At 47.3% G+C, this 25,494-nt stretch overlaps 2 protein-coding genes across 8 annotated transcripts in view; one reads left to right on the forward strand and one right to left on the reverse strand.

Annotated features, from left to right (window-relative positions):
- WIBG (within bgcn homolog (Drosophila)) overlaps positions 1–7,217 on the reverse strand; it is a 29,913-nt gene extending 22,696 nt beyond the window's left edge. The window contains exon 1 of one of the 2 annotated variants that reach the window (XM_011969998.1): positions 7,038–7,217. In XM_011969998.1, the coding sequence (XP_011825388.1) occupies positions 7,038–7,074 (37 nt within the window). In that variant the 5' untranslated portion in view covers positions 7,075–7,217. Of the gene's footprint in view, positions 1–6,383; positions 6,439–7,037 lie in introns of those variants that run through there. The other variant, XM_011969999.1, reaches the window with a different exon arrangement.
- The window catches only part of DGKA (diacylglycerol kinase, alpha 80kDa), a 28,390-nt gene continuing 9,523 nt past the window's right edge, over positions 6,628–25,494 (forward strand). Inside the window, exons 1-18 of one of the 6 annotated variants that reach the window (XM_011969996.1) lie at positions 11,294–11,389; positions 14,567–14,667; positions 15,665–15,809; positions 16,213–16,286; positions 16,604–16,739; positions 17,177–17,251; positions 17,709–17,758; positions 18,113–18,187; positions 18,384–18,503; positions 18,612–18,726; positions 19,280–19,368; positions 19,506–19,625; positions 19,813–19,911; positions 20,086–20,169; positions 20,441–20,514; positions 20,699–20,773; positions 21,184–21,269; positions 21,360–21,449. In XM_011969996.1, the coding sequence (XP_011825386.1) occupies positions 15,746–15,809; positions 16,213–16,286; positions 16,604–16,739; positions 17,177–17,251; positions 17,709–17,758; positions 18,113–18,187; positions 18,384–18,503; positions 18,612–18,726; positions 19,280–19,368; positions 19,506–19,625; positions 19,813–19,911; positions 20,086–20,169; positions 20,441–20,514; positions 20,699–20,773; positions 21,184–21,269; positions 21,360–21,449 (1,426 nt within the window). In that variant the 5' untranslated portion in view covers positions 11,294–11,389; positions 14,567–14,667; positions 15,665–15,745. Of the gene's footprint in view, positions 6,933–10,238; positions 10,610–10,687; positions 11,522–14,566; positions 14,668–15,664; positions 15,810–16,212; positions 16,287–16,603; positions 16,740–17,176; positions 17,252–17,708; positions 17,759–18,112; positions 18,188–18,383; positions 18,504–18,611; positions 18,727–19,279; positions 19,369–19,505; positions 19,626–19,812; positions 19,912–20,085; positions 20,170–20,440; positions 20,515–20,698; positions 20,774–21,183; positions 21,270–21,359; positions 21,450–25,494 lie in introns of those variants that run through there. The other 5 variants (XM_011969992.1, XM_011969993.1, XM_011969994.1 and 2 more) reach the window with 5 other exon arrangements.

Genomic DNA, 25,494 nt, shown 5'->3' on the forward strand with positions numbered 1-25,494 from the left:
AAAAAAAAAAAAAAAAAAAAAAAATTCTGAAAACAATCTACAGGTCCAATAACAGAAGAAAGGTAAGATAAGGTGCATGCCCAAACTATAAAACACTCTGCCAGTATTTTAAAAGATGTTTACAGAGTTTTTAATAGCAAGGAAAAACATTTACCTCATAAGGCTAAATGAAAAGGCAAGATATAAAAATGTATATACCATCTGATTCTGCTATGTTTAAAACAGTTTAGAAAGATATATGCCAAATATAACAGCAGACTCTGGGTTGATGAATTAATATTGAACAAAAATTACATAACTAAATTTGTACTTAAGGAGCAGTAATCTGGTAGCAGTGTATCAGAAGAAATGAAACAAGAGAGAGACTGGAAATAGGATGACCAGTTTAGGAGGTCACAGTAATATTTGCAGGACAACAGAAACTAGAATTTTAGCAGGCACTTAGAATGGCCCAAGTACACTATGCCTGGTACTTGGCCGTATATAGTAATTTCTTCTAACCCACACAATAACCCTTACATAATAGTAATAATTACAGAACAATGTGTTGGACACTTTTTATGTGCCAAACATGCAAATTATTTTATTTAAATTTTAATACTTATAATAATCCTGTGTTGCAGGAGTTATTCCAATTTCAATGATGAGAAAACTAAGACTTAGATTCCCAAGGTTATATAGCTAACAAGTACTGAAGATGGGATAAGGGTAACAGTAGTAGGAATAAAAGAATGATATTTTGATAAATGATATACATGAGGAGGGCAAGAGAGAAGTAAAAGATGATAATAAAAATAATCATAAAAAATAAAACTCCCATAAATTAAAAAAAAAAAATACTCCCATACAAATAAAAACACCTAGTGATCAGATCTTAGTTTCTAACATTATTCTTCAGTAAAAAGAACAAGGACTTCTTAGAGAAATGGCAGACCATAGGACTGGAGCAGAGAACAAAATCATAACCTGCAATGATGGCGAATGTCAAAGGGAGATGGGCCAAGTAAAAAAATAGAAAGGGTTCCCAATGTTCAAAACTGGAACATTTGAGCAATAAAGCAAATAAAATACTATTGGATTATAACCTACCATATAAAATAAACATCTATAAGTCCATATTGATATACATAAATTAATAAACAAACAAGGGGAAAGAAAAAAATCTGGGCAGAAGAATGCCAAATAATGTGGTTTTTTTTTTTTATTGTTTTTTGAGATAGGGTCTCACTCTCACCAAGGCTGGAGTACAGTGGCACAAGCACGGCTCAATGCAGCCTCAACCTCCCTGGCTCAAACAATCTTCCCCCCTCAGGCTCCCTGAGCAGCTGGGACCACAGGTGTGTGCCATCTTACTCAGCTCATTTTTTTTTTTTTAATCTTTTTGTAGATACAAGGTCTTGCTATGTTGCCTAGGATGACCTCAAGTGATCCTCCAGCCTCAGCCTCCCAAAGTGCTGGGATTACAGGCATATGCCACCATGCCCAGCCCTTAATCTCTTTTTTTAAGGAGGCACAACTCTCTACTCCTCATGCATGGGCTAGGAATAGTGACTTCCCTACAGTATGGAAAGGAAGGGGGTAAAGCGTAACTTTACAGTGAAGCCTTACAAACAATATCTCTGCCAGATAATCATGGTCAATACTAACAGGCTGGGCATAGTGGCTCATGCCTAGTTATCCCAGAATTTTGGTAGGCCTAAGGGGGACAATACCTTGAGCTCAGGAGTTCAAGACCAGCCTGGGCAACATAGTGAAATCCCATCTTTACCAAAAAAAAAAAAAAAAAATTAGCCAGGCATGATGGCACACGCCTGTGATCCTAGATACTCAGGAGGCTGAGGTGGGAGAATCGATTGAGCCTGGGAGGTCAAGGCTTCAGTGAGCCATGACAGTGTCACCGCATTCCAGTCTGGGCAACAGAGGGAAGACTCTGTCTCAAAAAAACAAAAAAATTAACAGTAAAAAATCACTGTGATTCTATGTACCCTGATATGATGTGATGAAAATGTCAATTTACCTCTGTGGTCTTCCTCCCCAAAACATATACCCCACATCTAATCATGAGAAAGACATCAGACAAATTCCAATAGAAGGACATCCTACAAAATACCTGACCAGTACTCCTCAAAACTCAAGGTCATCGAAAACAAGGAAAGCCTGAGAAAATGTCACAGCCAAGAGGAGCTTAGAGAAACATGAGAACTAAATATTATGTAGTACCCTGGATAAGATCCTGGAACAACAACAAAAAAATTAGGTATAAAGGCCAGGCATGGTGGCTCACACCTGTAATCCCAGCACTTTGGGAGGCTGAGGTGGGCAGATTACCTGAGGTCTGGAATTCGAGACCAGCCTGACCAACATGGAGAAACCCCGTCTCTACTAAAAATACAAAATTAGCTGGGCAGGGCGGCGCATGCCTGTAATCCCAGCTACCTGGGAGGCTAAGGCAAGAGAATCACTTGAACCCGGGAGGTGGAGGTTACGGTGAGCCGAAATCTCGCCATTTCACTCCAGCCTGGGCAACAAGAGCAAAGCTCTGTCTCAAAAAAATAATAAATAAATAAATAAATAAATAAATAAATAATAAATTAAGTAAAAACTAAGGAAATCAGCCAGGTGTGATGGTTCACACCTGTAATCCCAGCACTTTGGGAGGCCAGGGCGTGAGGATCACTTGAGCCCAGGAATTTGAGATCAGACTGGGCAACAGAGCAAGACTGTACCTCTACAAAAAATACAAAAATGAGTCAGGAGTGGTGGTGTGTACCTGTAGTCCCAGCTACTCAGTAGTTTGAGGTGGGAGGATCACTTGAGTCCAGAAGTTAAGACTACAGTAAATGGTGACTGCACCACTGCACCCCAGCCTGGGTGACAGAGCAGACCCTGTCTGAAAAAAAACTAATGAAATGATGTATGGATTCTAGTTAATAATAATATATCAATATTGCTTCATTAATTAAAAGCAAAGTACCATATTAATGTAAGATGACAGTAATAGGGGAAACCGAGTATAGAGTATATGGGAAATCTCTGTAGCATCTTCTCAATTTTTCTATAAATCTAAAAGTGTTCTAAAAAATCAAGTATAGTTAGAATATTAAAAAAAGAAACAGTCGGGCGCAGTGGCTCACACCTGTAACCCCAGCACTTTGGGAGGCCGAGGCGGGTGGATCACGAGGTCAGGAGTTCGAGACCAGCCTGACCAACATGATGAAACTCCATCTCTACTAAAAATACAAAAATTAGTCAGGCGTGGTGATGCGCGCCTGTAATCCCAGCTACTCAGGAGGCTGAGGCAGAAGAATCGCTTGAACCAGGGAGGCAGAGGTTGCAGTGAGCCGAGATCACACTACTGGGAGACAGAGTGAGACTCCGTCTCAAAAAAAAAAAAAGAAACAACACAAAAGTTTATCTTGGGTTGGCTAGAACAATGGTGCCTTTAACAGAAAGTGATGGAAAAACTGATACTGTGATACTGGTTTTGGTCAGGTTGGATTTCAGGTATAACAGTACATCCAAGAGCGAAGATATTCACCAAACAATTAGAAAAAGGGATAGGCAACTCGAGAGAGGGTAGTGCTAGAAATAATGGCTGCAAAGAGTTAAGAAACAAATAGGCAACAAGGAAACAGAAATATCAGGAGTAAATTTCTTCACATTCAAGAAATCTGGGGAGAGGTGCAGGCTCACACCTGTAATCCCAACATTTTGGCAGACTGAGGTGGGAAGATCACTTGAGGCCAGGAGTTCAAAACCAGCCTGGGCAACATAGCAAGTCTGCATCCCTACATTTTAAAAAAAGAAAGAAACAAACAAAATCTTGCTATGAAGAAAAAGGAAACAAAAATGATAGGCCTTGATTTTTCAGTAAAATAAAAATGAAGTCATCTGCCAAAAGAAGGAGAATTAAAAGGGATGGTCACACAGAGCTGGAAAAGTTTGGGGAAAACAGCTATGGAAGAACATAAAAAATAAATTTAAATTTTTATTTATTGATTTATTTTTGAGACAGAGTCTCGCTCTATCGCCCAGAGTGGAGTGCAGTGGCGCGATCTCAGCTCACTGCAATCTCTGCCTCCTGGGTTCAAGCGATTGTCCTGTCTCAACCTCCCGAGTAACTAAGATGACAGGCCCACACCACCACGCCACCACACCCAGCTAATTTTAGTAGTTATAGTAGAGATGGGGTTTCACCATACTGGTCAGGCCGGTTTTAAACTCCTGACCTCAGTTGATCCACCCACCTCAGCCTCCCAAAGTGCTGGGATTATAGGCGTGAGCCACTGCGCCTAGCAAAAAATTGTTTTAAAAAGAAAAGAATGATTAGAAGCCATGATCTTGGCAGAAGTTATATTAAGTTATATTGAATCTGATAGCTTCTGTACTTTTTCTCTAGCAACATGCTGTGGCCTAGAAGCAGAAGCCAAGAAAACATCTCTAATCATAGCCATCATTAGAGATAACAGAAGTGCCTGCTTAGTATAGAAAATCAAAATGAATAAAGAAAGCAAGAGGATATTATCAAAGGGGCTGGTCACAGAGGTCTAGCTGGGCAGCACCAAAGGCCATAAGGTACTGACAGATTCAATGAAATGGAAAGGTCAAGAACCAGAGAACCTGAGGACACAAAGCTGATCCTGAGGGTTTAAGATAGTGAAATAAGTGACTGATAAGGAGGCTAAAGTGATGCGGAGCACCTGAAGAAAAAGCGGTGTCCTAGATGAGATCCAGGTTGTAGTGATTCTGATGTGCAACTGGTTTGAAAATACAAAGCAAAGTCGACCGTCTCATGCTGAGGAACTATGAGATCAGAGTATTCCAATGGTGCTGGAGACACTGAAAATGACAGCAAGAAAAAGAGGAGAGAAAAAAATATGCAATAGGTCTGGGTCCTTGTGGGCAGTAAATGATGACACTAAAGTTTTACAGAAACTGCTATAATTGCATGGCAATACCTTCCATGAGGATTAGTGACAGTGGTAGATCAATGATCTGGACATAGTAAAGGAAAACAAAAAAGCAGTTTATTCCTTCTTCTCTTCCACATAGTCACTAAAAACAGAAAACAGCTTTTAGTGGCAAGGTAGGGTGAGATGTGATACCTGGATTTTCACGGAGTCAGGGTAAAGAAAATGATTAAGAGTAAAGAGAAATATACTGGATAAGTAGTATTTTCAAAGCACATATTAAAAATTGGTAATTCATGAAGGAGCTACTGGGTAGAGTACAGAAGGAAAGAGGTAGTACCACTTTTAAATTCTGAGGTTGGGGAGAAGTAGCAGCAACCTGGGTTGTCATCAGGTACCATAAGACAGGGGGAAGAGGTGTAAGGAACATGGAAAGCAGCAGAGCAAGAAGCAAAATGGCACATTTTAAAACAGACTGTGTGTACCAAGGCACAGGCACAGTGTTGCTTCTACAGACTACACATATGAGGGCTACAAAAACAGAAACACTTTGCACTTGCACAGCATTTTGTAAATTGCTTTCACATATATTATTTGATCATCATTGAGTAGCTATTACTACTAGGCATATTTTTCTAAAGATGAGGCCATTAGGAAGGGACAAAACCAAGATAAAAGCTGTGATTCTCCGTTTCCAACACATACACCTCACATACACAGCAGACACTTCAGCATCTCGACCAGCCAGGCTGGAAATTCTTTAGCCAGAAGGAAGAGTGGGTTTTATTCACTTGTCAAAGGGCTTCGGAGAAAAGCCACTAGACACTTTCCTGTTTGCCTTTTCCCACCTTAGACCCCTCAATTTCTATCACCATCACAGGATAAGACAGCGAAGGGTGGCTCCATCAGGGAGAAAACTCAAGCTGAAAGTTATATTAGGGTCCTCTTCCCTTCACACCTCTAAACCTCAGTGACCCAACAGATGAAGATAAGGGAGAGGAAAAAGTATTATGTAGAAACGAGAAGGTCTTCAGCAAATACCGCTTCGAGAAAAATAATGAAAATGGGACTGAGGTAGGGCAGAAAGCAAGTATAGCTGAGATGGGGGAGGGGAAAAGGAGGAGGACAGGAATTGGAGGGAACTGAGAGTGTAGGAGTCCCCAAGGCTGAAGAACCTATAAGAGATATGAGTGCTCCAACTGCTGGAGAAAAGCTAAGGGCCCGTGAGGGTCCTGAAGCAGGGACCAGCACTGAAGGACCCCAGGGTTTGGGTGACCGGAAGCAGAGACCCCCAAACACGAGACCAGAAGGGGGCGCAGGAGACACCCCGCAGGAGAGAATGAATGGGGAAGGCGGTCCGGGGGGCGGGGCAAAGGAGGGGCCCCGGGATGGGCGGGGCACAGACCCCTTTCCAAGTCCGAACCCCTGCCCCGAGAGCCCGGGGAGAAGCGGCTCCGCGCCTCCCGCACTCACCGCCGGTCTCGTCAGTAACATAGGGAGTCGCCATCTTGAAAACGCAAACCACTTCCGGCGTGAGCGGGCTGGGGTCCCGCCCCCCTCCCCACCGGAAGTGGAGTCCCGATCGTAGCAAGCCACCATCTTAGTCTTAAAGGGAGAGTGCACCATTTCATGGGCGGAGGTGGAGGAGGAGGAAGAGGGGAGAAGCTGAAATAGTTAATAAAATAAAGCCGTGGGCTCTTTTACTGCCACCGATACCATTATTGAGCGCTTGCTGCCTGTAAAACAGTCCTCGGGGAGCCAAGAGAAGTTCCGAGGCACAGTCCCTCTCATCCCAGGAACTCCTCGTATGTCCACGACCTGCGAGGGAAAAGGGCGCAGGGCCCACCTGCACCCAAAAAGGGGGCCTTATAAATGAAGAAAGGAAGACTATCCAGGCTTTGGCCGGCACCCAGACCTGAGAGCAGCTTGGTGACGTGGAGCAGACAAACTCCAGGAACGCACTGGGGCGCACAAGTGTTTCTGGGGACGGTTGGAAGACCCCATGTAACCCTCTCTAAGAAGGTGGGGAGGTCGAATTCGCGTGCCGATTGCTGTCGGCCGCCCCACTCAACCTCCAGAGACCCGCGGGAGGGGCGTGCAAGGCGGAGAGCGCCACGGGTCGGTCACCTGTCTCCGTAGGCGCAGGGTTGCCGGCAGCTTCCATGGCTGAAGAGGCAGCTGGCCAGGTTGGGCGGGCGGCCCTGGCCTGGCTCTGCCCCGCTGGGCGGCGCCGGAGATTCGGCGGCGAAGTGATGAGGGCCCTACTTGCTTCTCTCCCAGACCTCCTAACCCTTGGATTGGGCCCTAGGGTCAGAGGGCAGGGTAAAGGCTTCTGGGCGGACCTACTTAGTATTCTAATTAAACTCGTCCAACCGCTGAGGATCTAAAGCGGGGCAGCTCATCAATAATCCGGTCCCGCAGGGTCACTCCATTTGTAGTCCTCCCCTGCCCCGTACCTCCCTATTCAGACGAACCCAAATGCTCTTTCCTCCGCCGCCCATTTCAGCAACTGTTGTTCCTTCAGGGCTAAGTTCTGTTAAACTTGTTTCCCCTACAGCCTGGGAGGGGCCCGACTGCAGGTTCTTCTCCTCAGGTGTCAACTCTGCCCTGCTCCACCCTTATATAGCTTTTTCCTTATCAATCCTTTTACCTTCCTCCGTATGTCCCCACTTTGGCTTAGTTTAATATCCAGCAGTACCCCTGGAACCAGGAAGGAGGGAGGAGGTAAATATTGGTGATTACCTCTTACACTAGGCAGCATGTCCCATTTAAAAAACTAAACTAAAGCCGGGCGCGGTGGCTCAGGCCTGTAATCCCAGCACTTTGGGAGGCCAAGGCGGGTGGATCACGAGGTCAGGAGTTCAAGACCAACCTGGCCAAGACGGTGAACCCCCGTCTCTACCAAAAATACAAAAAAATTAGCCGGGCATGGTGGCGGGCGCCTGTAATCTCAGCTACTCGGAAGGCTGAGGCAGAGAATTTCTTGAACCCAGGAGGCGGAGGTTGCAGTGAGCCGAGATCACGCCACTGCACTCCAGCCTGGAGGACAGAGTGAGACTCCGTCTAGGACCTTTATAAGACAAATTAGGCCTCAGAAGTTTTCTGGGGGCTGCAGCTTGCCTTCCTTCCCGTCCTCCATCTCCTTGACTTCCACTAGAGGCCAATTCAGAATGTCTGGGGGTGGGGAGCGGGAGCTCATTTAAAAAGTATTTCCAGGCGGGGCGCGGTGGCTCATGCCTGTAATCCCAGCACTTTGGGAGGCCGAGGTGGGCGGATCACTGGAGGTCAGGAGTTCGAGACCAGCCATGGCCAAGATGGTGAAACCCCGTCTCTACTAAAAATACAAAAATTAGCTGGGTGTAGTGGTGCGTACCTGTAATCCCAGCTTCTTGGGAGGCTGAGGCAGGAGAATCACTTGAACCCGGGAGGCGGAGGTTGCAGTGAGCCAAGATCATGCCACTGCACTCCAGCCTGTATGATAGAGCAAGACTCAGTCTCAAAATAAGTAAATAAAAAGTATTTGCATACAATACACAGTTATTGCAAGTGTTCTGACACTGTGGTCTTAAACCCTTGCTCTCCTTTCACCAATTGTGCTTCAGACCCTGCAGGGTCTAACATCTTGTCCTTAACCTTGTTACGATTAGACCATTAGACGAGAGAGTGTGGGAAGAAGCGTCTACAAACTAATGGGATACGTTGGTCTTGACTGAACTACCTTAGGAGTGGTCTCTGCAGCTTCCAGAGGCTGCTCAATAAACCTTTCTGCAGGAGGGAAACCTAAAGTGGCCCCTGTTCACTACCAACCCTAGGCCCCCTTCCCACCCCCAGACATCCTGCCTCAGCACTGGGGTTGACAGGAAGTGAAACTCAATTGTCTGCTTAGTAGACCTGCCTGGGACCCAACCCTGGGCCCCGGATGTGGCCCCCCACCCTGAGGAGGAACGGGGCAAAAAAGGCCGGGGAGAACAGGCTGTTGTTTTTTCCTTTCCCTTTGTTCATTGCGGTTTCTTTCTTTCTGATTTTTATGATGTGGTTGATTAAAGAAATGAGCACCTGGAACTGTAGGCATTAAACGCCTCCTTAGATGTTTCTTGGCTTTTCTTCCCCCACCCACACCCCCCAGTAACTGACTTGGGGTATGATGGAACACAGATCCTAAAGAAGACACAAAGAAGTCTAGAGTAAGACTGATTCCACCTTATTCCTTATTCGAGAGAGATAGCATTACACCCCACTTTGAAGTACCAAAAACTATCTTAAAAGGAGTGTCTTCAACTTTATTTAGGAACATATCTAAAGACGATAGAGTGAGAAACACAGGTAATACGTAGGGTGGCATTACTTTACGCATTATTTGCAAGGCAAGCTGAGTGCCTTAGAGATTAATATCGTTCCAAGATTTCTAAATGAAAGATCCAGGGACAGAAAACTGATAGGCAGAGGTGTTAGGGGACCTATTCTTATATTGTATGTTTGTTTAAAGTAGCTCAGAGTGGAGAGGCTTTACACACATTGCACCACTCATTGGTATAGTCCCTAAACGGGACTATATTTTTGCTTGTATTGCAGAACTAAGTACAGGACTTGGTGTATAAAAGGCCTTCAGAAAAGTTTGTTTACTATGACTAAGGAGGTCATAGAGGAAGGAGAGATGAAGCTTTGCTAACAGTGAAGAGAATACTGTAAAGACAAAGGATGGGGAGTGTCAAGGGCCTTGTCTTCTTTTTTTTTTTTTTTTTTTTTGAGACAGAGTTTCGCTCGTGTTGCCCAGACTGGAGTGCAGTGGCATGATCTCAGCTCACCACCTCCCAGGTTGAAGTGATTCTCCTGCCTCAGCCTCCCAAGTAGCTGGGACTACAGGCACCTGCCGCCACGCCCGGCTAATTTTTTGTATGTTTAGCAGAGAGAGGTTTTCACCGTGTTAGCCAGGATTGTCTTGATCTCCTGACCTCATGATCCACCTGCCTCAGCCTCCCAAAGTGCTGGGATTACAGGTGTGAGCCACTGCGTCCGGCTTTTGGCCCTTGTCTTTTTATGATTGGGGGTGAGAGGGTGAGACCTGGAGGGACACAGGAGCAAGAGACCCTCTTCAACCTATGCCAGAAATCTCCAGTTTAGATACAACAACAATACTCCCAAACCCTATTACTCAGCAGCTATATTTCTGGCAAATGTGGAGGAGTCTGTTCCAACAAGCCTGTCTTGAAACAATCAAGAACTGCTTAGATACCCCTGTTTCCACTAGAGGGCCTCATGTATTAATTCCCTTTCCTCTCCAACTTCCACCAAAAATATGTATATATTAGCTGTGTGTATGTATGCATCCACAATACCCACACATGCATATACCCTCCTAGTCAGAGGTCTCCCCTCCCCCTTCTTCCCACCCCCAGGTGTAAGAAGGAGATTCCAGGAACTTAAGGCTTTGTTACTCTGCCCCATTTTCAATGAAAGGTAGGAGGGAGTTAGACAGGGGTTAGGGCGGGGCCAGTAAGCAGGATGCCTGGGTCTCCAGTTCCTGCCAGTAAGTCCCTAGGCCTCCATCTCTCTCCCTTGCTGTACCACCTTCACCACCAGCCATGCGACCCCAAGAGCCTTAATGACTCTAGAAGAGACTCCAGGCAGGAGAAGCTGACAGGACCTTTGACTCCCTACTTTTGGCCAGGGCCTTCTGTGCTACCTGCCAAGGCCAGCAGGTAAAGTGGGAGGATGAGGGTGTGGAGAAAGGGTGGATACAGACCAGAGTGCAAACCTCCACCCTAGAATTAAGGAGAGGACATGAGTCTTGACAGGAGGTGTTCTTAGACTGGAGAAAATAAGTCTAAAAGGGAGGAGAGGAACGTGGAGAAGGTGGGCAGATTGTCTCAAGCAGGGTGGAGCCCGGGACAGGAGGGAGGTGTTTGGTCAGGTTGTGGAGTCTGGGACTCTGGCCTTGCCCCCGTGGGATCTCCTGAGTGTGAAGTCAGTGGTGGATGGAAGGGAGTTGGACAGGGAAGTTCAGGATGGCAGCAATCAGAAGAGAGTGAGACTAGTTGGTTGGGTGCCCAGCTGCGGAGCTGTTCTGCTAGCGGCCCGCCCGGTATCTTGGCCTCCCAGGTTTGGGGTGAAGGGAGAGGCTGTGAGTGATTAGAAAGAGAAAATAGAAGCAGAGCTGCCGCCGGCGCGGGAAGAAGATGAGGAGCGCAGCAAATGGAGAAAATGTGTCCAAAGCCCGGGACATATTCAAGGGAGGGAGGAGCAGGTTATGGTGAACTGGAAACCTACAAACGGGCCTCTCCAACTTCGAAGTTCCCAGAGTTGGGGGCGCCGGGTGCGGGCGCGGCGGGCAGGCTGGGTTGGGGGGCGGGCAGCTGTGTCGTCAGGAGCGGGGCGGCCCCGCTGCGGCCGCGTCTGCCTGGCCCGTCCCCTCCAGCCCAGCTCGGGCTCCAGCTCCAGCGCCGGCGCTTCAGCTACGACCGCGAGCCCTCCCAAGCAAGGTAGAGACCCCGCGAGCCCCCCAGCGCCCCGCCCTCCCCCATTGGAACAGGACAGGGGTAGGGAAGGCCAGGACCCACGGGCTGCGTTCGTGGTGCTGGGTCGGGAAGGAGGAAGCGTGACAGCTGGAGCTGGTATCGAGAAGGGTCTGCGCTGGGACGCGGGGGTGCAGCGGGAGGGCTGGGCCAGAACCCGGGGGGGTAACGTCTCCCAGGCCTTCCCTCCATCCCTCCAGCTCATTCGGAGGGATGGTGAAGCCTGGTTCCTGGGACCCGACTCTGAGGGAAGTGCTTTTCGGAACCTCCACAGTGCCGCACGGGTGGAGAAGGGTTCTTGTTTGGCCTCCAGGTCTCCAACTTCCCACCCCCATCCTCTCCCCACCTGTCACTGGGAAGTTTCTGAAAATACCTGAGTCTGAATCTCACTTTTCACCTTTAGATAGGAGAAATAAGCCTTCCTGAGGAAGAAAGGCAAATATATTATTGGGCATCTCTTCAGCCTCAGCACAGACAAGCCCACATCCCCCAACCATGCCAGTATCGTAACTTCCTCTTGTACTACGCAATGACACCCTCTACACACACACACATGCACACACACACACGCACACACACACACACAACCCCCTCAGCCAGGCAGCACTGCAGTCTTCAGTGTTTGTGGAGGCTTAATAAGTTTTGAGGCTTCAAGCAAATCATTCCCTCTTGGGGGCTACCTACTAGCAGCAGCGGTCCAGGAGAGGAGGAGCATACAGTCTATGATATGATTAAGGAATTCAGAAGTCCAGGTAATCAATCTTGGGCCCTCAAATTCAGAGCTCCTGCCCCCTGGGGCAGCCTCAATATTCTGGGGACATAGCTATTTCCTGAGTAATGGTCGACTTAAAAGACTTGGAATGTGAGCAATGAATGCTTAAGTGAAAAAAGGAAACTTTAAATATTAACACAGGCTTTGGAAATAATATTTATCTCTTGGTTAAAATTTTAGTATTTGATGTTTAAAATTAGATCCAGAGACCCATGAGCTCTAAGATTTAGTGGAATGTACTAAGGATAGGTGTCTAGAGTCTGTGCCCTTAAGAGAGTAATTCTCTCTCTATGCCTTAATTTCCTCCTCTGTAAAATACAAGGGTTGGTGACTCTCAGCTCTGTGGATGTTCTAAGATTCTCTGCCTCCAAGTCAACTTCTTTCTTTCTCACCCCAAGTGGGTAGGGGTGGGCAGGGAAACCAGAGGAGGGAAGGGAAGGGTGAGTCACAAATAGCTGGCAGGCTGGCAGCAGACCCCACCCTCCCAGCCCTGGCATTTGCCTAGACTAGCCCAGGTTATAGCCTCAGGGTTGGGATGGACCTGGAGGAAAAAAATGGACTTGTTCCAGGTCTTTAAGTTCCCAGGATCCCACAGTTTGCTGCCCTTCAGCTCCAGGGATAGCTAAATTTTCAGTAAGAGAGGTCAAGAGAACCACTGAAAAGATCCCAGGAGCACTCATGTCAAAGATTCCAGCCCAGGGGTGTCCTTGAACGCTGAGAGTCTAGTTCTAGCTACCTCATCATCCTCCCAGAGGCAAAGCTCACGGTCCTGATACTACATGTTTGCACCTGACAGATATATTAATAACAAGGGGTAAGATGTACAACTGGGCTTCACTGATGCTGGAAGTCCCTGAAATTTATGCCTTCCTGGTTCAAAGACATCGGTTTTCCTAATCTCCAGAAATGTTCCTCTAGGTACTACCCTTGTGTAAGAATGATAATAGCTGATGATCATTGAGTTCCTATTCTGTGCCATGCTGTTTGCTAAGTACATTGCATATATCATCTTATTTAATGCCCACATTGCGACTGATTTCTGTAGGTGCCCACTTTACTGATGAGAAAACTGAGGCTCAGGGAGATGAAATGACCTCTCAAAGAGCTAGGATTCTGATCCTTGCCTGTCCAATTTGCAAGTCCATTCTCTTAACTTCTACTCTATACTACTTCTCCAGGTTTAAGACCTGCGGAGCTAGAAAGGAGCAAGAAAGAGTTAGATCATTGTAAAAAGAGAGGCAGAGAAGAAGCCTGTCCTCTCTCCTATGCACTGTAACTTGTTTGCTCCCTCCCTGTCACTTTCTCCCTCAGATTCCATTTCCTAGAACTTTGGAGTCATCTTAGAATTCCCAGAGGTAATCAGAGAGGCCAATTAAGCTATAGAGGCCCCATTAGGCATAAGACTATTAGTATTCATTAGATCTGTTGGCAGCAGAAGTTGGACTACAGTCATTGAAAAGTGCCAGATGGGTAGAGTCCTTTCTCTAGGATGTCAGTATCCCAGAACCTTCTTCTGAGTGTTCCCAGAGAGCTGCTGGAACAGGAATGGTGTGCTGCATAAAAGTAGGCAGCAGAGATGTCCCAAGGGTAGAGGCTGCAGAGAAGGTTCTTGCACCATCAGAAAGGAAAGGGGCTGGGCTGTTCTTGAACACCCAAACTGCTTCCCTAACCCAACAAGCCCTAAATTAGTGGGTGGAGATCAGGGTGTTTGATGGGGTAGTCAATGAGTGCTTTTCAGGATCATTCATTCATTCATTTAACAAATATTTATTTAGCACCTATTCTATGTACCACAAATTATCTCCTTTCCTCTGACTGTCAGGTGGACACTCTGGCATCCCATTCCCATGTAACCATATTTGGATTAATAGCCCCAAATTATGAATCCCCAGCTTTACACAATCACTTGTACAACCACTATTGAGCACCCACTACAAACTGGGAAGGGTGTCCCGCAGACAGAACAGTAAGTCTCATCACTCTGAGCCAGGGAGAGCTTGGCATGCCTGACGAACAGAAAGGAGTGCAGTTAAACCAGAGGGCCCGCTGTGAGGAGATAGTGGAACAAGTGGAGGGCAGAGTAACAAGCAGAGGCACTACCACATGGCCTTGGGCTGGAGCCTTGGATTTTCCATTTATCAACTGCCTTAGGAAATCCAAGCTTCTCTGAGCTCCAGTTTCCTCATCTGTAGAATGGTTATGCCAACAGTTTCCTATGTCTCAGGATTTGATTCTAATTGTTAATACAATAATAACTAGCATTTCTTGTAGGCCTTCTAAATGTCAGGCATTATACAAGCCACTTTTCATATATTGCTTTACTTAAGCCACACAACTGTGAAAAATGGGTTCTCATTCTCCCCGTTTTACAGATATAACTTCTCCAAGTCACACAGTGGTATCAGAGCTAAGAATGGGACCCAAATATGACCAATCCTAGTTCTGTTCCAGAACCGTACTGTGTTATATTCACGTAAGATATATTATTATCATTATTGAATCAAGGCAAGTCACTCACTGCACCTTGGTCCCTGGGTCCAGTAGCCAAAACTTAGGGCTCCCTAAGCACTGCTGACCTAGCGGAGTGGAAGGAAGTTCCCAGTAGTCGAGACACTAGCACTCGGCTCCACCGTCCCGGGACTGGGAAACACTAGATCTGTTGGCAGCAGAAGTTGGACTATAGTCATTGAAAACTGCCAGATGGGTGAGTCCTTTCTCTAGGATGTCAGTATCCCAGAACCCTCTTCTGAGGAAGAGACTCTGTGGATACCCAGAGTCTCTTCCCCTGCCTCTTCCCTACCCCGCGCCTAGGTCCCCATCCTTCCCTAGCGGAACGCAGTCCAGGCGGGGCCGGGTCTAGGGACCTTGCCAGAGCTGGTTCTATGTCGCGCGTCAGAAGCGCTAGAGGTCGTTGCGGGGCGTGGGTGGCTCGGGGAGTGGGTGGCTGAGCGGAGCTGGGGTCCCGGGCCAGAGGCGGAACAAAATGGGGTCATGGCCAGGAAGACGCGCTAACGCAGTAAGAGTCACCCAGAGGGCGGGAACTGCCGAGGACCCGAGACGGGAGAGAGCGCAGGCTGGGGAGAGTCTGCAGAGATTGACGATGGCGGGAGGAAACGCCGAAACAGACAAGGGACACACCCACAGAAACATATATAGACTGAGAAAGCCGGGTGCGGTTGGGAAGGTGAGGGTAGTCAGATGAATCAAGATAGGTTGGGGGAGAAGGAGAAGGATCCAGAAATGGAGAGACAGAGATGAGTCAGAGAAACAGAGACAGAGGACAGACATTGTCAGGGAGGGTAGAGGCACAGGGAAGAGGGACACAGGGAAAGGAAGATATTTAGGGAGGGACTAGGAGAGAAGGAAAGAACAAAAATAATAGTGGGAGTAGAGACAGAATGAAACAGACAGAAGAAAAGACACCCAGACAGCTGGCTTTTCCCACTGTACAGTCTGTCACCTTTCCCCAGGCCTACCCTCTGAAGAGGTCCAAGCAACGGAAGTACTACTACAAAGCTGCCTTTCTGGCCATCCTTGAGAAAAACAGACAGATGGCCAAGGAGAGGGGCCTAATAAGCCCCAGTGATTTTGCCCAGCTGCAAAAATACATGGAATGTGAGTCTTCCTGTCAGGCCTTCAGTTCTGGAGACCCTGCCCCAGAGAATCCCTCCTCCCCCTCATTACACCTCCTGCCCTCCAGCTTCCTCAGTGGCTTTGAGCAGTGTGCTGCTTAGATGTGCCCATGACTGGGAACGGGAGGAGCGGGAGATGGGGAGATGCGCAAGGTCTCGGCTCTCTACCCACCTTCGCTGTACCTGGACTGCTTGCTCCAGCTCTCAGAGAAGAGGAGTAAAGAGTGGTACTGTTTTGGGGATCTGAAATATTTTTTCCTCTGTATTTCTTTGTTTTTTCTTGGAATTTCTTCATGTTATTTGACTCTTTTTTCCTGCTGGATTTCTCTGGCAGGAGAACTCAGCTGGACCAATAATGCTGTTCTCTTACTCTCTCCACACCCTAGACTCCACCAAAAAGGTCAGTGATGTCCTAAAGCTCTTCGAGGATGGTGAGATGGCTAAATATGTCCAAGGAGATGTGAGTGGCAGCGGGGAAATTCTCTCCTTGATCAACTCTTCCCATCTTTGTTTTTGATCCCCAATTTCCAGGAATTATTCTGGACCTGTCCCTCGCTGTCCCCTCTAGAGATACCCTAGTGTCCATTGTCACTCCGACTATTGCTTTAGGACAAAACAGGAGATTCTATTAACTCAGGACTTAATCAAAGAAACCACACTCCTGCCTCAGATGCTTCTCAGCTCTGCACTTATTATCCCTGTCCCCACTACTCCCAATTCTTCAGCCCCAGCTCCGACCTTGCAGACTCCCTGGGATAATGCTCACTCTCATTATAGGCCATTGGGTACGAGGGATTCCAGCAATTCCTGAAAATCTATCTGGAAGTGGATAATGTTCCCAGACACCTAAGCCTGGCACTGTTTCAATCCTTTAAGACTGATCACTGCTTAAATGAGGCAAATGTGACAAAAGGTATGATCAAGCAGGTAGGACTGGGCTGAGCCTCTGGAAGAAAAATCAAACTTACGGATTTGGGGATGAGAATTGACTTGAGTCACATGTTGTGCAGGTTGAGGGAAATTGGTGGAGAATAGTCAGGCTGGTCTAGGAGCTAAGGGGAGGAAAGGTAAAGGGGAGAGGTAAGCTGAGGGCAGTGGCTCACACCTGTAGTCCCAGCACTTTGGGAGGCTGAGGTGGGAGGATTGCTTGAGGCCAGGAGTTCAAAGTGCAGTGAGCAGTAATCATGCCACTGCACTCCAGCCTCAGTGACAGAGCGAGACCCTGTCTCTTAAAAAAATTAGTAATTTTTTTTTTTTTTTTTAAAAAGGAAGAGGTGGAACAGACAAAGGATTAAAACATGAGCCAAAGTGAAGGGAGCCCTGACTTCTGATCTGCTTTTTTGTAACCAGATGTGGTGTGTCTCAATGATGTTTCCTGCTACTTTTCCCTTCTGGAGGGTGGTCGGCCAGAAGACAAGTTAGAATGTGAGTTGCCCTTCTGGAGTGAGGTGGTGGGGCAGTGAAGGGAGAAAGAGGTGTTTCCCAGCCTCCTTTCCCTTATTCCTTCAGGATTCCTAAAGGCTGACAGGTCTAGACAAAGGTGGGGCCAGAGAATGAGCCCATTTCCTCTGTTCTTCCAGACTATTTATACCTAATACCCTTCACCATAGTCACCCCAGTACCCATGTCTTGTACATTCCCATGTAGGCAGCCTAGGATGTCCTTGGGATATGAATTGTGTATTGTCTCCCCTGACACATTCACTGAGGGGGATTCCATGCTTGTTTTCCCTTCCTTTTTGTCTCTTTCTCAGTCCCATCCCAGGCTCTAGGCTTCTCACCCAAAAGCTCTCTCCCTGTCTCTTTGTTTCCCCCATATTCTGGTATGAATTCTTTGAGTATCTCTCACAAACTGACCCTGGCCCCCCTAAAACACCCCACAGTCACCTTCAAGCTGTACGACACGGACAGAAATGGGATCCTGGACAGCTCAGTGAGTTGGGGACCCTGTATGCTGGGCAAGGGAATATGTGTTCATTTGTCTGCACCCTCCTGCCCCTACTCTTCCAGGGTCTTAAGAAACAGAAGAGGATGGGGGGAGAGGTTGAGTCCTGTAGGACTAAATTTGAAAGTAAGTCCCAAGCTCTTGACCCCTCAAAGAGAATGCTGGAGACATGAATTGGGTCTGCCTTACAAGCATACAAACACATTTATTTACTTGGCAGACGTACCTGAGAATGAGAGGTGTGAATCTGGGGTGGAACCCCGGAACACTGATTTCTGGAAAAGAATTTGGATGGTGATAGTAAGGGGGATATGACTGTGGCTCTTGCCTTTTTTGCTCCAGGAAGTGGACAAAATTATCCTACAGATGATGCGAGTGGCTGAATACCTGGATTGGGATGTGTCTGAGCTGAGGCCGGTAAGGCAGCTCTTCCTTCTTGTCCCTTCTTGTATCTTCTTCCCTGATGAGTCCTGCATCTGCCTTACCTCATCTCTGACAGGCAACCTGGTTCCCTTGGCTAAGATGACTGGGCTGGGTATCCTAAGAGGCAGTGGAGAGGTGTTGGGTCTGAAGACCCACTCACACTGAAAGTCCCTTTCCACTCTGTGCTCAGATCCTTCAGGAGATGATGAAAGAGATTGACTATGATGGTAGTGGCTCTGTCTCTCAAGCTGAGTGGGTCCGGGCTGGGGCCACCACTGTGCCACTGCTAGTGCTGCTGGGTCTGGAGATGGTGAGTGGAGAGACTTTGGAGGATGAGTAAGACAGCCTTGGGTTATGCTTGCCAGGATTGGTCCTGTAAGGGCTTTGACACTCCCTAGCATCTACTGTGCCTTCCTAGACTCTGAAGGACGATGGACAGCACATGTGGAGGCCTAAGAGGTTCCCCAGGCCAGTTTACTGCAATCTGTGCGAGTCAAGCATTGGTCTTGGCAAACAGGGGCTGAGCTGTAACCGTGAGTAATGGGACCTGGGAGGTAGGGGAAGAGGGTCAGCGCAGCTATCTGTGGAAGCTTGGCTGTCTGAACTTAGAAAGACCTAGGTTTGAATCCTGGGCTCTGCCACTGACTAGTTATGTGACCTTGGGAAAGCCACATCACTTCTTTAAGCCTTAGTTTCCTCAACTGAAAATGAGGTAATTGTGAGCATTAAAAAAGTTGGTGCAAGAAAAGTGCTTCAGATGGTGCATGCACATACTATAACATGCAATAAAAAAAATATCTAGTATGATTACTATTGCTGTTAGACCTGAGCCTCCCAAGCATCATCCAGCTCAGTTCCTGCCTGGCATATGGATGGTGTGGGGCAGGTATGGGGTAGCAGCTGATCTTTTAGGAGGAAGAGTAAGAAAAAGGCATGGCTTTTGGAAGCGGGCACTTCACCCCAAACTTTTATTCTGGTACACCCTGAAGCAAGGGATCACATATCTGATCCTGCCTCACCCCCAGGTAAGAAGGAAATAGGGGGAGGGGCTCAGCTAAGCCCCCCAACTTCTTCCTTCTCCCTCAGTCTGTAAGTACACTGTTCACGACCAGTGTGCCATGAAAGCCCTGCCTTGTGAAGTCAGCACCTATGCCAAGTCTCGGAAGGACATTGGTGTGAGTGACCTCAAGCCCCTGCTCCCAACATCACCTCCATCCTGGCCCTGGCCCTTGGCCCATTGCTGCCCTGAGCTCCTCCCTCCCCTAGGTCCTGCTCAGACCCTCCCAGACAAGGGACTGCCTTTCTCCCCAAGGTCCAATCACATGTGTGGGTGCGAGGAGGCTGTGAGTCCGGGCGCTGCGACCGCTGTCAGAAAAAGATCCGGATCTACCACAGTCTAACCGGGCTGCATTGTGTATGGTGCCACCTAGAGGTCAGTTTGGGAGCCATCCCTCCTGGCTGCGTCTTAGGGCCCCGCAGAGCTGCCCTCTCCACGGGCCTCCCAGCCACACCTCCCTTACAGCCACAGTTGGCCCAGGGGCTCTTTCCAGCCCAAACTGCCAGGTTGAGAGGAGACAGGGTTCCCTTCGTGATCTCTCTGTGCCCACCTCGTCTTTCAGATCCACGATGACTGCCTGCAAGCGGTGGGCCATGAGTGTGACTGTGGGCTGCTCCGAGATCACATCCTGCCTCCATCTTCCATCTATCCTAGTGTCCTGGTGAGACCCTCCGCCGCAGTGGGGAAGGGACAGGAGTGCCTCCCCGATTTCCCACACTCACTGAGTGGCATTTAGAATAGAGAGCTCATACTTTTAGAATTCAAGTCAGACCCCTCTGTTTAGGGATTCGTGCACAATACAGCTTTCCTTCCCTCTGCTTTCTTCCCCTCCCAGGCCTCTGGACCGGATCGTAAAAATAGCAAAACAAGCCAGAAGACCATGGATGATTTAAATTTGAGCACCTCTGAGGCTCTGCGGGTACAGGGCTAAGAGTCTGGGGCTTCATGATGGGGGCCGATTTTTCACTGGATCCCTCATGGGTGGGAATGAAGTGGGAGTGCCTGGTGGGGGGCAGTTGATGCTCACTCTCCAGAAACTCCACCATGGTGGGGGAGGGAAGGGGAGGGAAACAGGAGGGAGGAGGAAAATATCTTGGTGGAATGCCAGCCCTCTGCCCCTGTCTCCAGGGCCCACCTTAACTCTGACAAAATCCTGCTTTCTTTATCCTTACTTTCTTCCCCCAATGCAGATTGACCCTGTTCCTAACACTCACCCACTTCTTGTCTTTGTCAATCCTAAGAGTGGCGGGAAGCAGGGGCAGAGGTGAGGAGAGATATATTGGGCCTTCTAAGATGAGAGGGAGGGCCTGCCTGCAGCACTTGGAAGGTGGAAGGGGATGTGTGTGTCTGGAGGGGCATACCTTGAGGAACACATCAAGAGGGTGAGGTTCAGGGGATCACCCCCTACCCCCGCGCCTGCCATGAGCTTTTCTTTTTCCCACACACAGGGTGCTCTGGAAGTTCCAGTATATATTAAACCCTCGACAGGTGTTCAACCTCCTGAAGGATGGTCCTGAGATAGGGTGAGCACAGGTTAGGGGCTGTATCACAGTGTTTTCGTTGGTCTGTGTATCTGTGTATGTTAGGAGAGTGCAGGAAAGAGCGCAGTTGGGAGAGGAGGGCTAGAGATCCCCAAGAGGCCAGAATTCGGAATGTTTGCTTCCCTAGGATCACTGGGTATCCCATCCTCCGAGCTCTCTGGCCCATCTCTGTACTGCTCTCCAAGAATGAAGATACCAATTTTTCCCTAACCACTGAGGAGTGGCTATAACTTTCCCCATTGTTCTTTTCTCTGACCTTCATAGAAACTCAAGTCTTTTGACAAAAAGGAGGAGGGTCCTAAGGAATGAGAGACAAGAAGCAATGTGCCTGCCCAGGAGTTGGGTAACCTCAGTCCTGTTATCCTTCATCTTCTCTCTCCCCTTTGTCTCAGGCTCCGATTGTTCAAGGATGTTCCTGATGGCCGGATTTTGGTGTGTGGTGGAGATGGCACAGTAGGCTGGATTCTAGAGACCATTGGTCAGTGCAGGGAGGGGCTGTAGGAAGAGATTGGAGTCGTAGTCTTGCAGAGCTAACTCACTCCATCCTTCTCTTCACCTGCCTCCGCAGACAAAGCTAACTTGCCGGTTTTGCCTCCTGTTGCTGTGTTGCCCCTGGGTACTGGAAATGATCTGGCTCGATGCCTAAGATGGGGAGGAGGTAAGTGGTTAGAAATTGTTTTGCTGTAGGATGTGGGGAGTTGTGTAGGATGGGAAAGGCAGTTGGAGAAGAAACTAGGCATCTGGTATAGAAAGAGGATTGGGGAAGAAGAGGGTCACAGACAGGTGGTTACAAAAGTGGAATGTCCAAAAAGAAGACAGCTTTGGAAGAAGCAGGGACCACGATCTGAACCTAGAAGGGTCAAGGGTGATAGTCCCCTTTCCTGTAAATATTTTTATGTTTCTCCCAACCAACTCTTATGGCTCAGAGAATCAAGGAATATGGGGGTGGGGAACAATGTGAGAATAAGGAAGGTTGTATCAGCTAAGCCAGATGCTGACTGATGGGGCTAGCAGGGAGCTTGGTCATGTCTCATTCACTCATTCAAACAATTAACCAAGTAGTCATTAATTAATTCACTATGACTTTTTTCCGAGTATTGCAATAGTCTCCTAACTGCTCTCCCGTTTCTAATCTCTTGTGCCTTTCAAACAGAAAGAGTTTGAGGGATAGCATTGGTAGATAAAGAGGTCAGTGTAGGGCAGATTGTGTTTGAGGAATCTTGGAGTTGAGGTTATTGGGTTCAGAGTCCAGCTCTAAGATCTTGCTGGAGATCTTATGGAATAGAGATCTGCTAAGGGCAGCGGAAGGCATTCTAGATGGAGGAAGTAGTGTAAGGCCAGAGGAGCCACCAAACAACATGGTGGTGCATTGGGGGAACTGTAAGTCATTCATCATGATTGGGACATAGGGTGCAAGGTGGAAAACGTGGAGAGGGAAGACTAGTTGAGCAGAGTCCAGATTATGGAGGGTTATGAATACTGTGCCGGGGAGTTTTTAATTTTATCCTGCCAGAGATTGCAAGCTGACAGCCCACAGTAATTATTTTGTGTTGTTTTGTATTGGTTGCCTTGCAGTGTTTTCAATTTCTTTGTACTTGATTATTTCTAAGTGGGACATGTATTCTTCAGTTTGTCACAATCCCGTTGGCTCCCTGCTAGTCCCTTATTCACTTTACCTTTCTTTTTTTTTTTTTTTTTTTTCCTTAAGATGGAGTCTCGCTCTGTTGCCCAGGCTGGAGTGCAGTGGTGCCACCTCAGTTCACTGCAACCTCTGCCTCCCAGGTTCAAGTGATTCTCCTGTCTCAGCCTCCCGAGTAGCTGGGATTACAGGTGTGCACCATCATGCCCGGCTAATTTTTGTATTTTTAGTAGAGACGAGGTTTCACCATGTTGGCCAGGCTGGTCTCAAACTCCTGACCTCAAGTGATCCGCCCACCTAGGCCTCCCAAAGTGTTGGCATTACAGGCATGAGCCACCACGCCCAACCCACTTTACCATTCATGCCACTCAGGTATTTGAGTGTGCTATCCTTGCACTATGGGCAAACTCTTTTTTTTCTTTTCTTTTTTTTTTTAACCCAATCAAACAAGCAGCAGTCAGAGGGAACTCGATGTCAAGTAAAAGATGTAACTAAAAGAAAAATTAGGAAGAAAGATCTCTGAGCACTTATTATAATTTAAGTTTTATATGTAGACATATAACCAATTCTTTGACCAATTTTCAGATCCTCAACATCTGACTTTTTCATTTATAATATTAGACATTTTGAAATTACATGTTTTATGTCTTCCCTGTATTCTGCAAACAAGAATCAAGTTAGCATAACCAAGCAAACAAGTTAGCAGAAAACATTGCAGTTTTCTGGTAACTCAACCTGAATCAGGACAATAAGGACATAAATATAGCACTAATGAAAATGTATGTTGGGCTGGGCACAGTGGTTCCTTCCTGTAATCCCAACACTTTAGGAGGCTGAGATCAGAAGATCACTTTAAGCCAGGAGCTGGAGACCAGCCTGGACAACAAAGTGAGACCAAGTCTCTACAAAATATTTTTTAAAACATTAACTGGGCATGGTGGCACATGCCTGTAGTCCCAACAACTCAGGAGGTAGAGACTGGAGGATTCCTTGAGCACAGGAGTTTCAGGCTGCAATGAGCTATGATTGGGCCACTGCACTCAATCCTGAGTGACACAGTAAGAACCCATCTCTAAAAATAAGCAAACACACAAATAAATAGCCAGGCATGGTGGTGCATGCCTATAGTCCCAGCTGAGGTTGAGGTGGGAGGATTGCTTCAGCTGAAAAGATCAAGGCTGTAGTGAGCCATGATTGCACCACTGCACTCCAGCCTGGGCAACAGTGTGAGACTTTAAATTTAAAAATAACAAGGAAAACATGTTGACACTGAAAAAATCATGAGGTTTGAAGAGAGGGGATTGAAAACAGTATCACTATGGGAGCTCTGTGGAAGATGGATTGTAGGAAGGAGACTCTGTGGAAGATGGATTGTAGGAAATTACCTGTTTTGCAGTAGTCCAGACAAGAGATGATGAACACAGAAGCCAAGGCAGCAGCAGTGGAGTTAATGAGGTAGAAGCCACAGCTCTGGATAACTAACAGGTTGTGGAGGAGGAGGTAGAGACAAGTCTAGGACATTTCCTAGGTTTGTGGACTCAGCAGATGGGGGTGGCATTTATTTATTCATTTATTCATTTATTTATTTATTTATTTTGAGACAGAGTCTTGCTCTCTTGCCTAGACTGGAGTGCAGTGGCACAATCTCAGCTCACTGCAACCTCCACCACCCAGGTTCTGACGATTCTCCTGCCTCAGCCTCCTGAGTAGCTGGGATTACAGGCGTCCACCACCACATCCAGCTAATTTTTGTATTTTAAGTGGAGATGAGATTTCACCATGCTGGCCAGGCTGGTCTCGAACTTCTGACCTCAGATGATCCACCTGCCTCTGACTCCCAAAGTGCTGGGATTATATGCATAAGCCACCGCACCCAGCCTCGGGGTGGATTTATTAAGATAGGGAATACAGGAGGAAGATCAGTTTAAGGAAGAAAAATTCAGTTTGGGGCAGGTGGAGATGTTATGGTGGGTGGTTAGAAATACGTATCAGGAATTTAGGAGAGAAGTCAAATATTTTAGGAGATACATGTTTAAGAGTCCTCTGCGCCTAGGTGGTAATTGACATTCTGAGAGTAGCTGCGATTACCCAAGCAAAGAGGTAAGAGAAGGTGAACAAGGACAGCAAGATCCTGGTAAACACCCTATTTAACAGTTGAGCAGAGGAAGAGGAGTTATTAAAGGAGTCTGCATTAGTGTCCCATTGCTGCTGTCACCAATTACCACAAACAGTGGCTTAAAGCAACACAAATTTATTATCTTACAGTTCTGGATGAAAGAAGTCCAAAATGGGTCTCACTAGGCTAAAATCAAGGTGTTAGCAGAGCTGAGTTCTTTTCTAGAGGCTCTAGGGAAGAATCCTTTGCTTTTTCTAGTTTCAACAAGCTATCTGCATTCCTCAGCTCAAGGTCCCCCTTCCAACCAGTGAGTGGTCTTATCACTCCAACCCCTGCTTCCATGGTCACATCTCCTTTTACAACTCTTTTCTCCTGCCTTCCTCTTTCACTTATAAGGACCCCTGTGATTATGCTGGTACCACCCAGATAATCCAGTATGATCTCCCATCTGAAAGTCCTCGTTTCTTTGTTTGTTTGTTTGTTTGTTTGTTTGTTTGTTTTTAGACAGAGTCTACCTCTGTTGCCCAGGCTGGAGTGCAGTGGCACAATCTTGGCTCATTGCAACCTTGGCCTCCCTGGTTCAAGCGATTCTCATGTCTCAGCCTCCCAGGTAGCTGGGATTACAAGCCTGTGCCAACACGCCTGCTAATTTTTGTATTTTTAGTAGAGACAGGTTTTACTGTGTTGCCCATGCTGGTCTCGAACTCCTGACCTCAAGTGAACCGCCTGCCTCAGCCTCCCACAGCCTCCCAAAGTGCTGGGATTACAGGTGTGAGCCACTGCGCCTGGCCTATGGAGACATTTTTAAAACCTTTTTTCTCCCCTGACTACAATTATAATACACGCTGGTGGTAAAAAAAATAGCTCAAACATTTCATATATATGTGCCAAGAAAGTGAAAGCTCCCTATAATCTATGCCCTACAGTTTTGGGGGCTGTTCCTCCATG

This window comes from Mandrillus leucophaeus, unplaced genomic scaffold, assembly GCF_000951045.1.
Source record: "Mandrillus leucophaeus isolate KB7577 unplaced genomic scaffold, Mleu.le_1.0 Scaffold922, whole genome shotgun sequence".
Taxonomy (NCBI): domain Eukaryota; kingdom Metazoa; phylum Chordata; class Mammalia; order Primates; family Cercopithecidae; genus Mandrillus; species Mandrillus leucophaeus.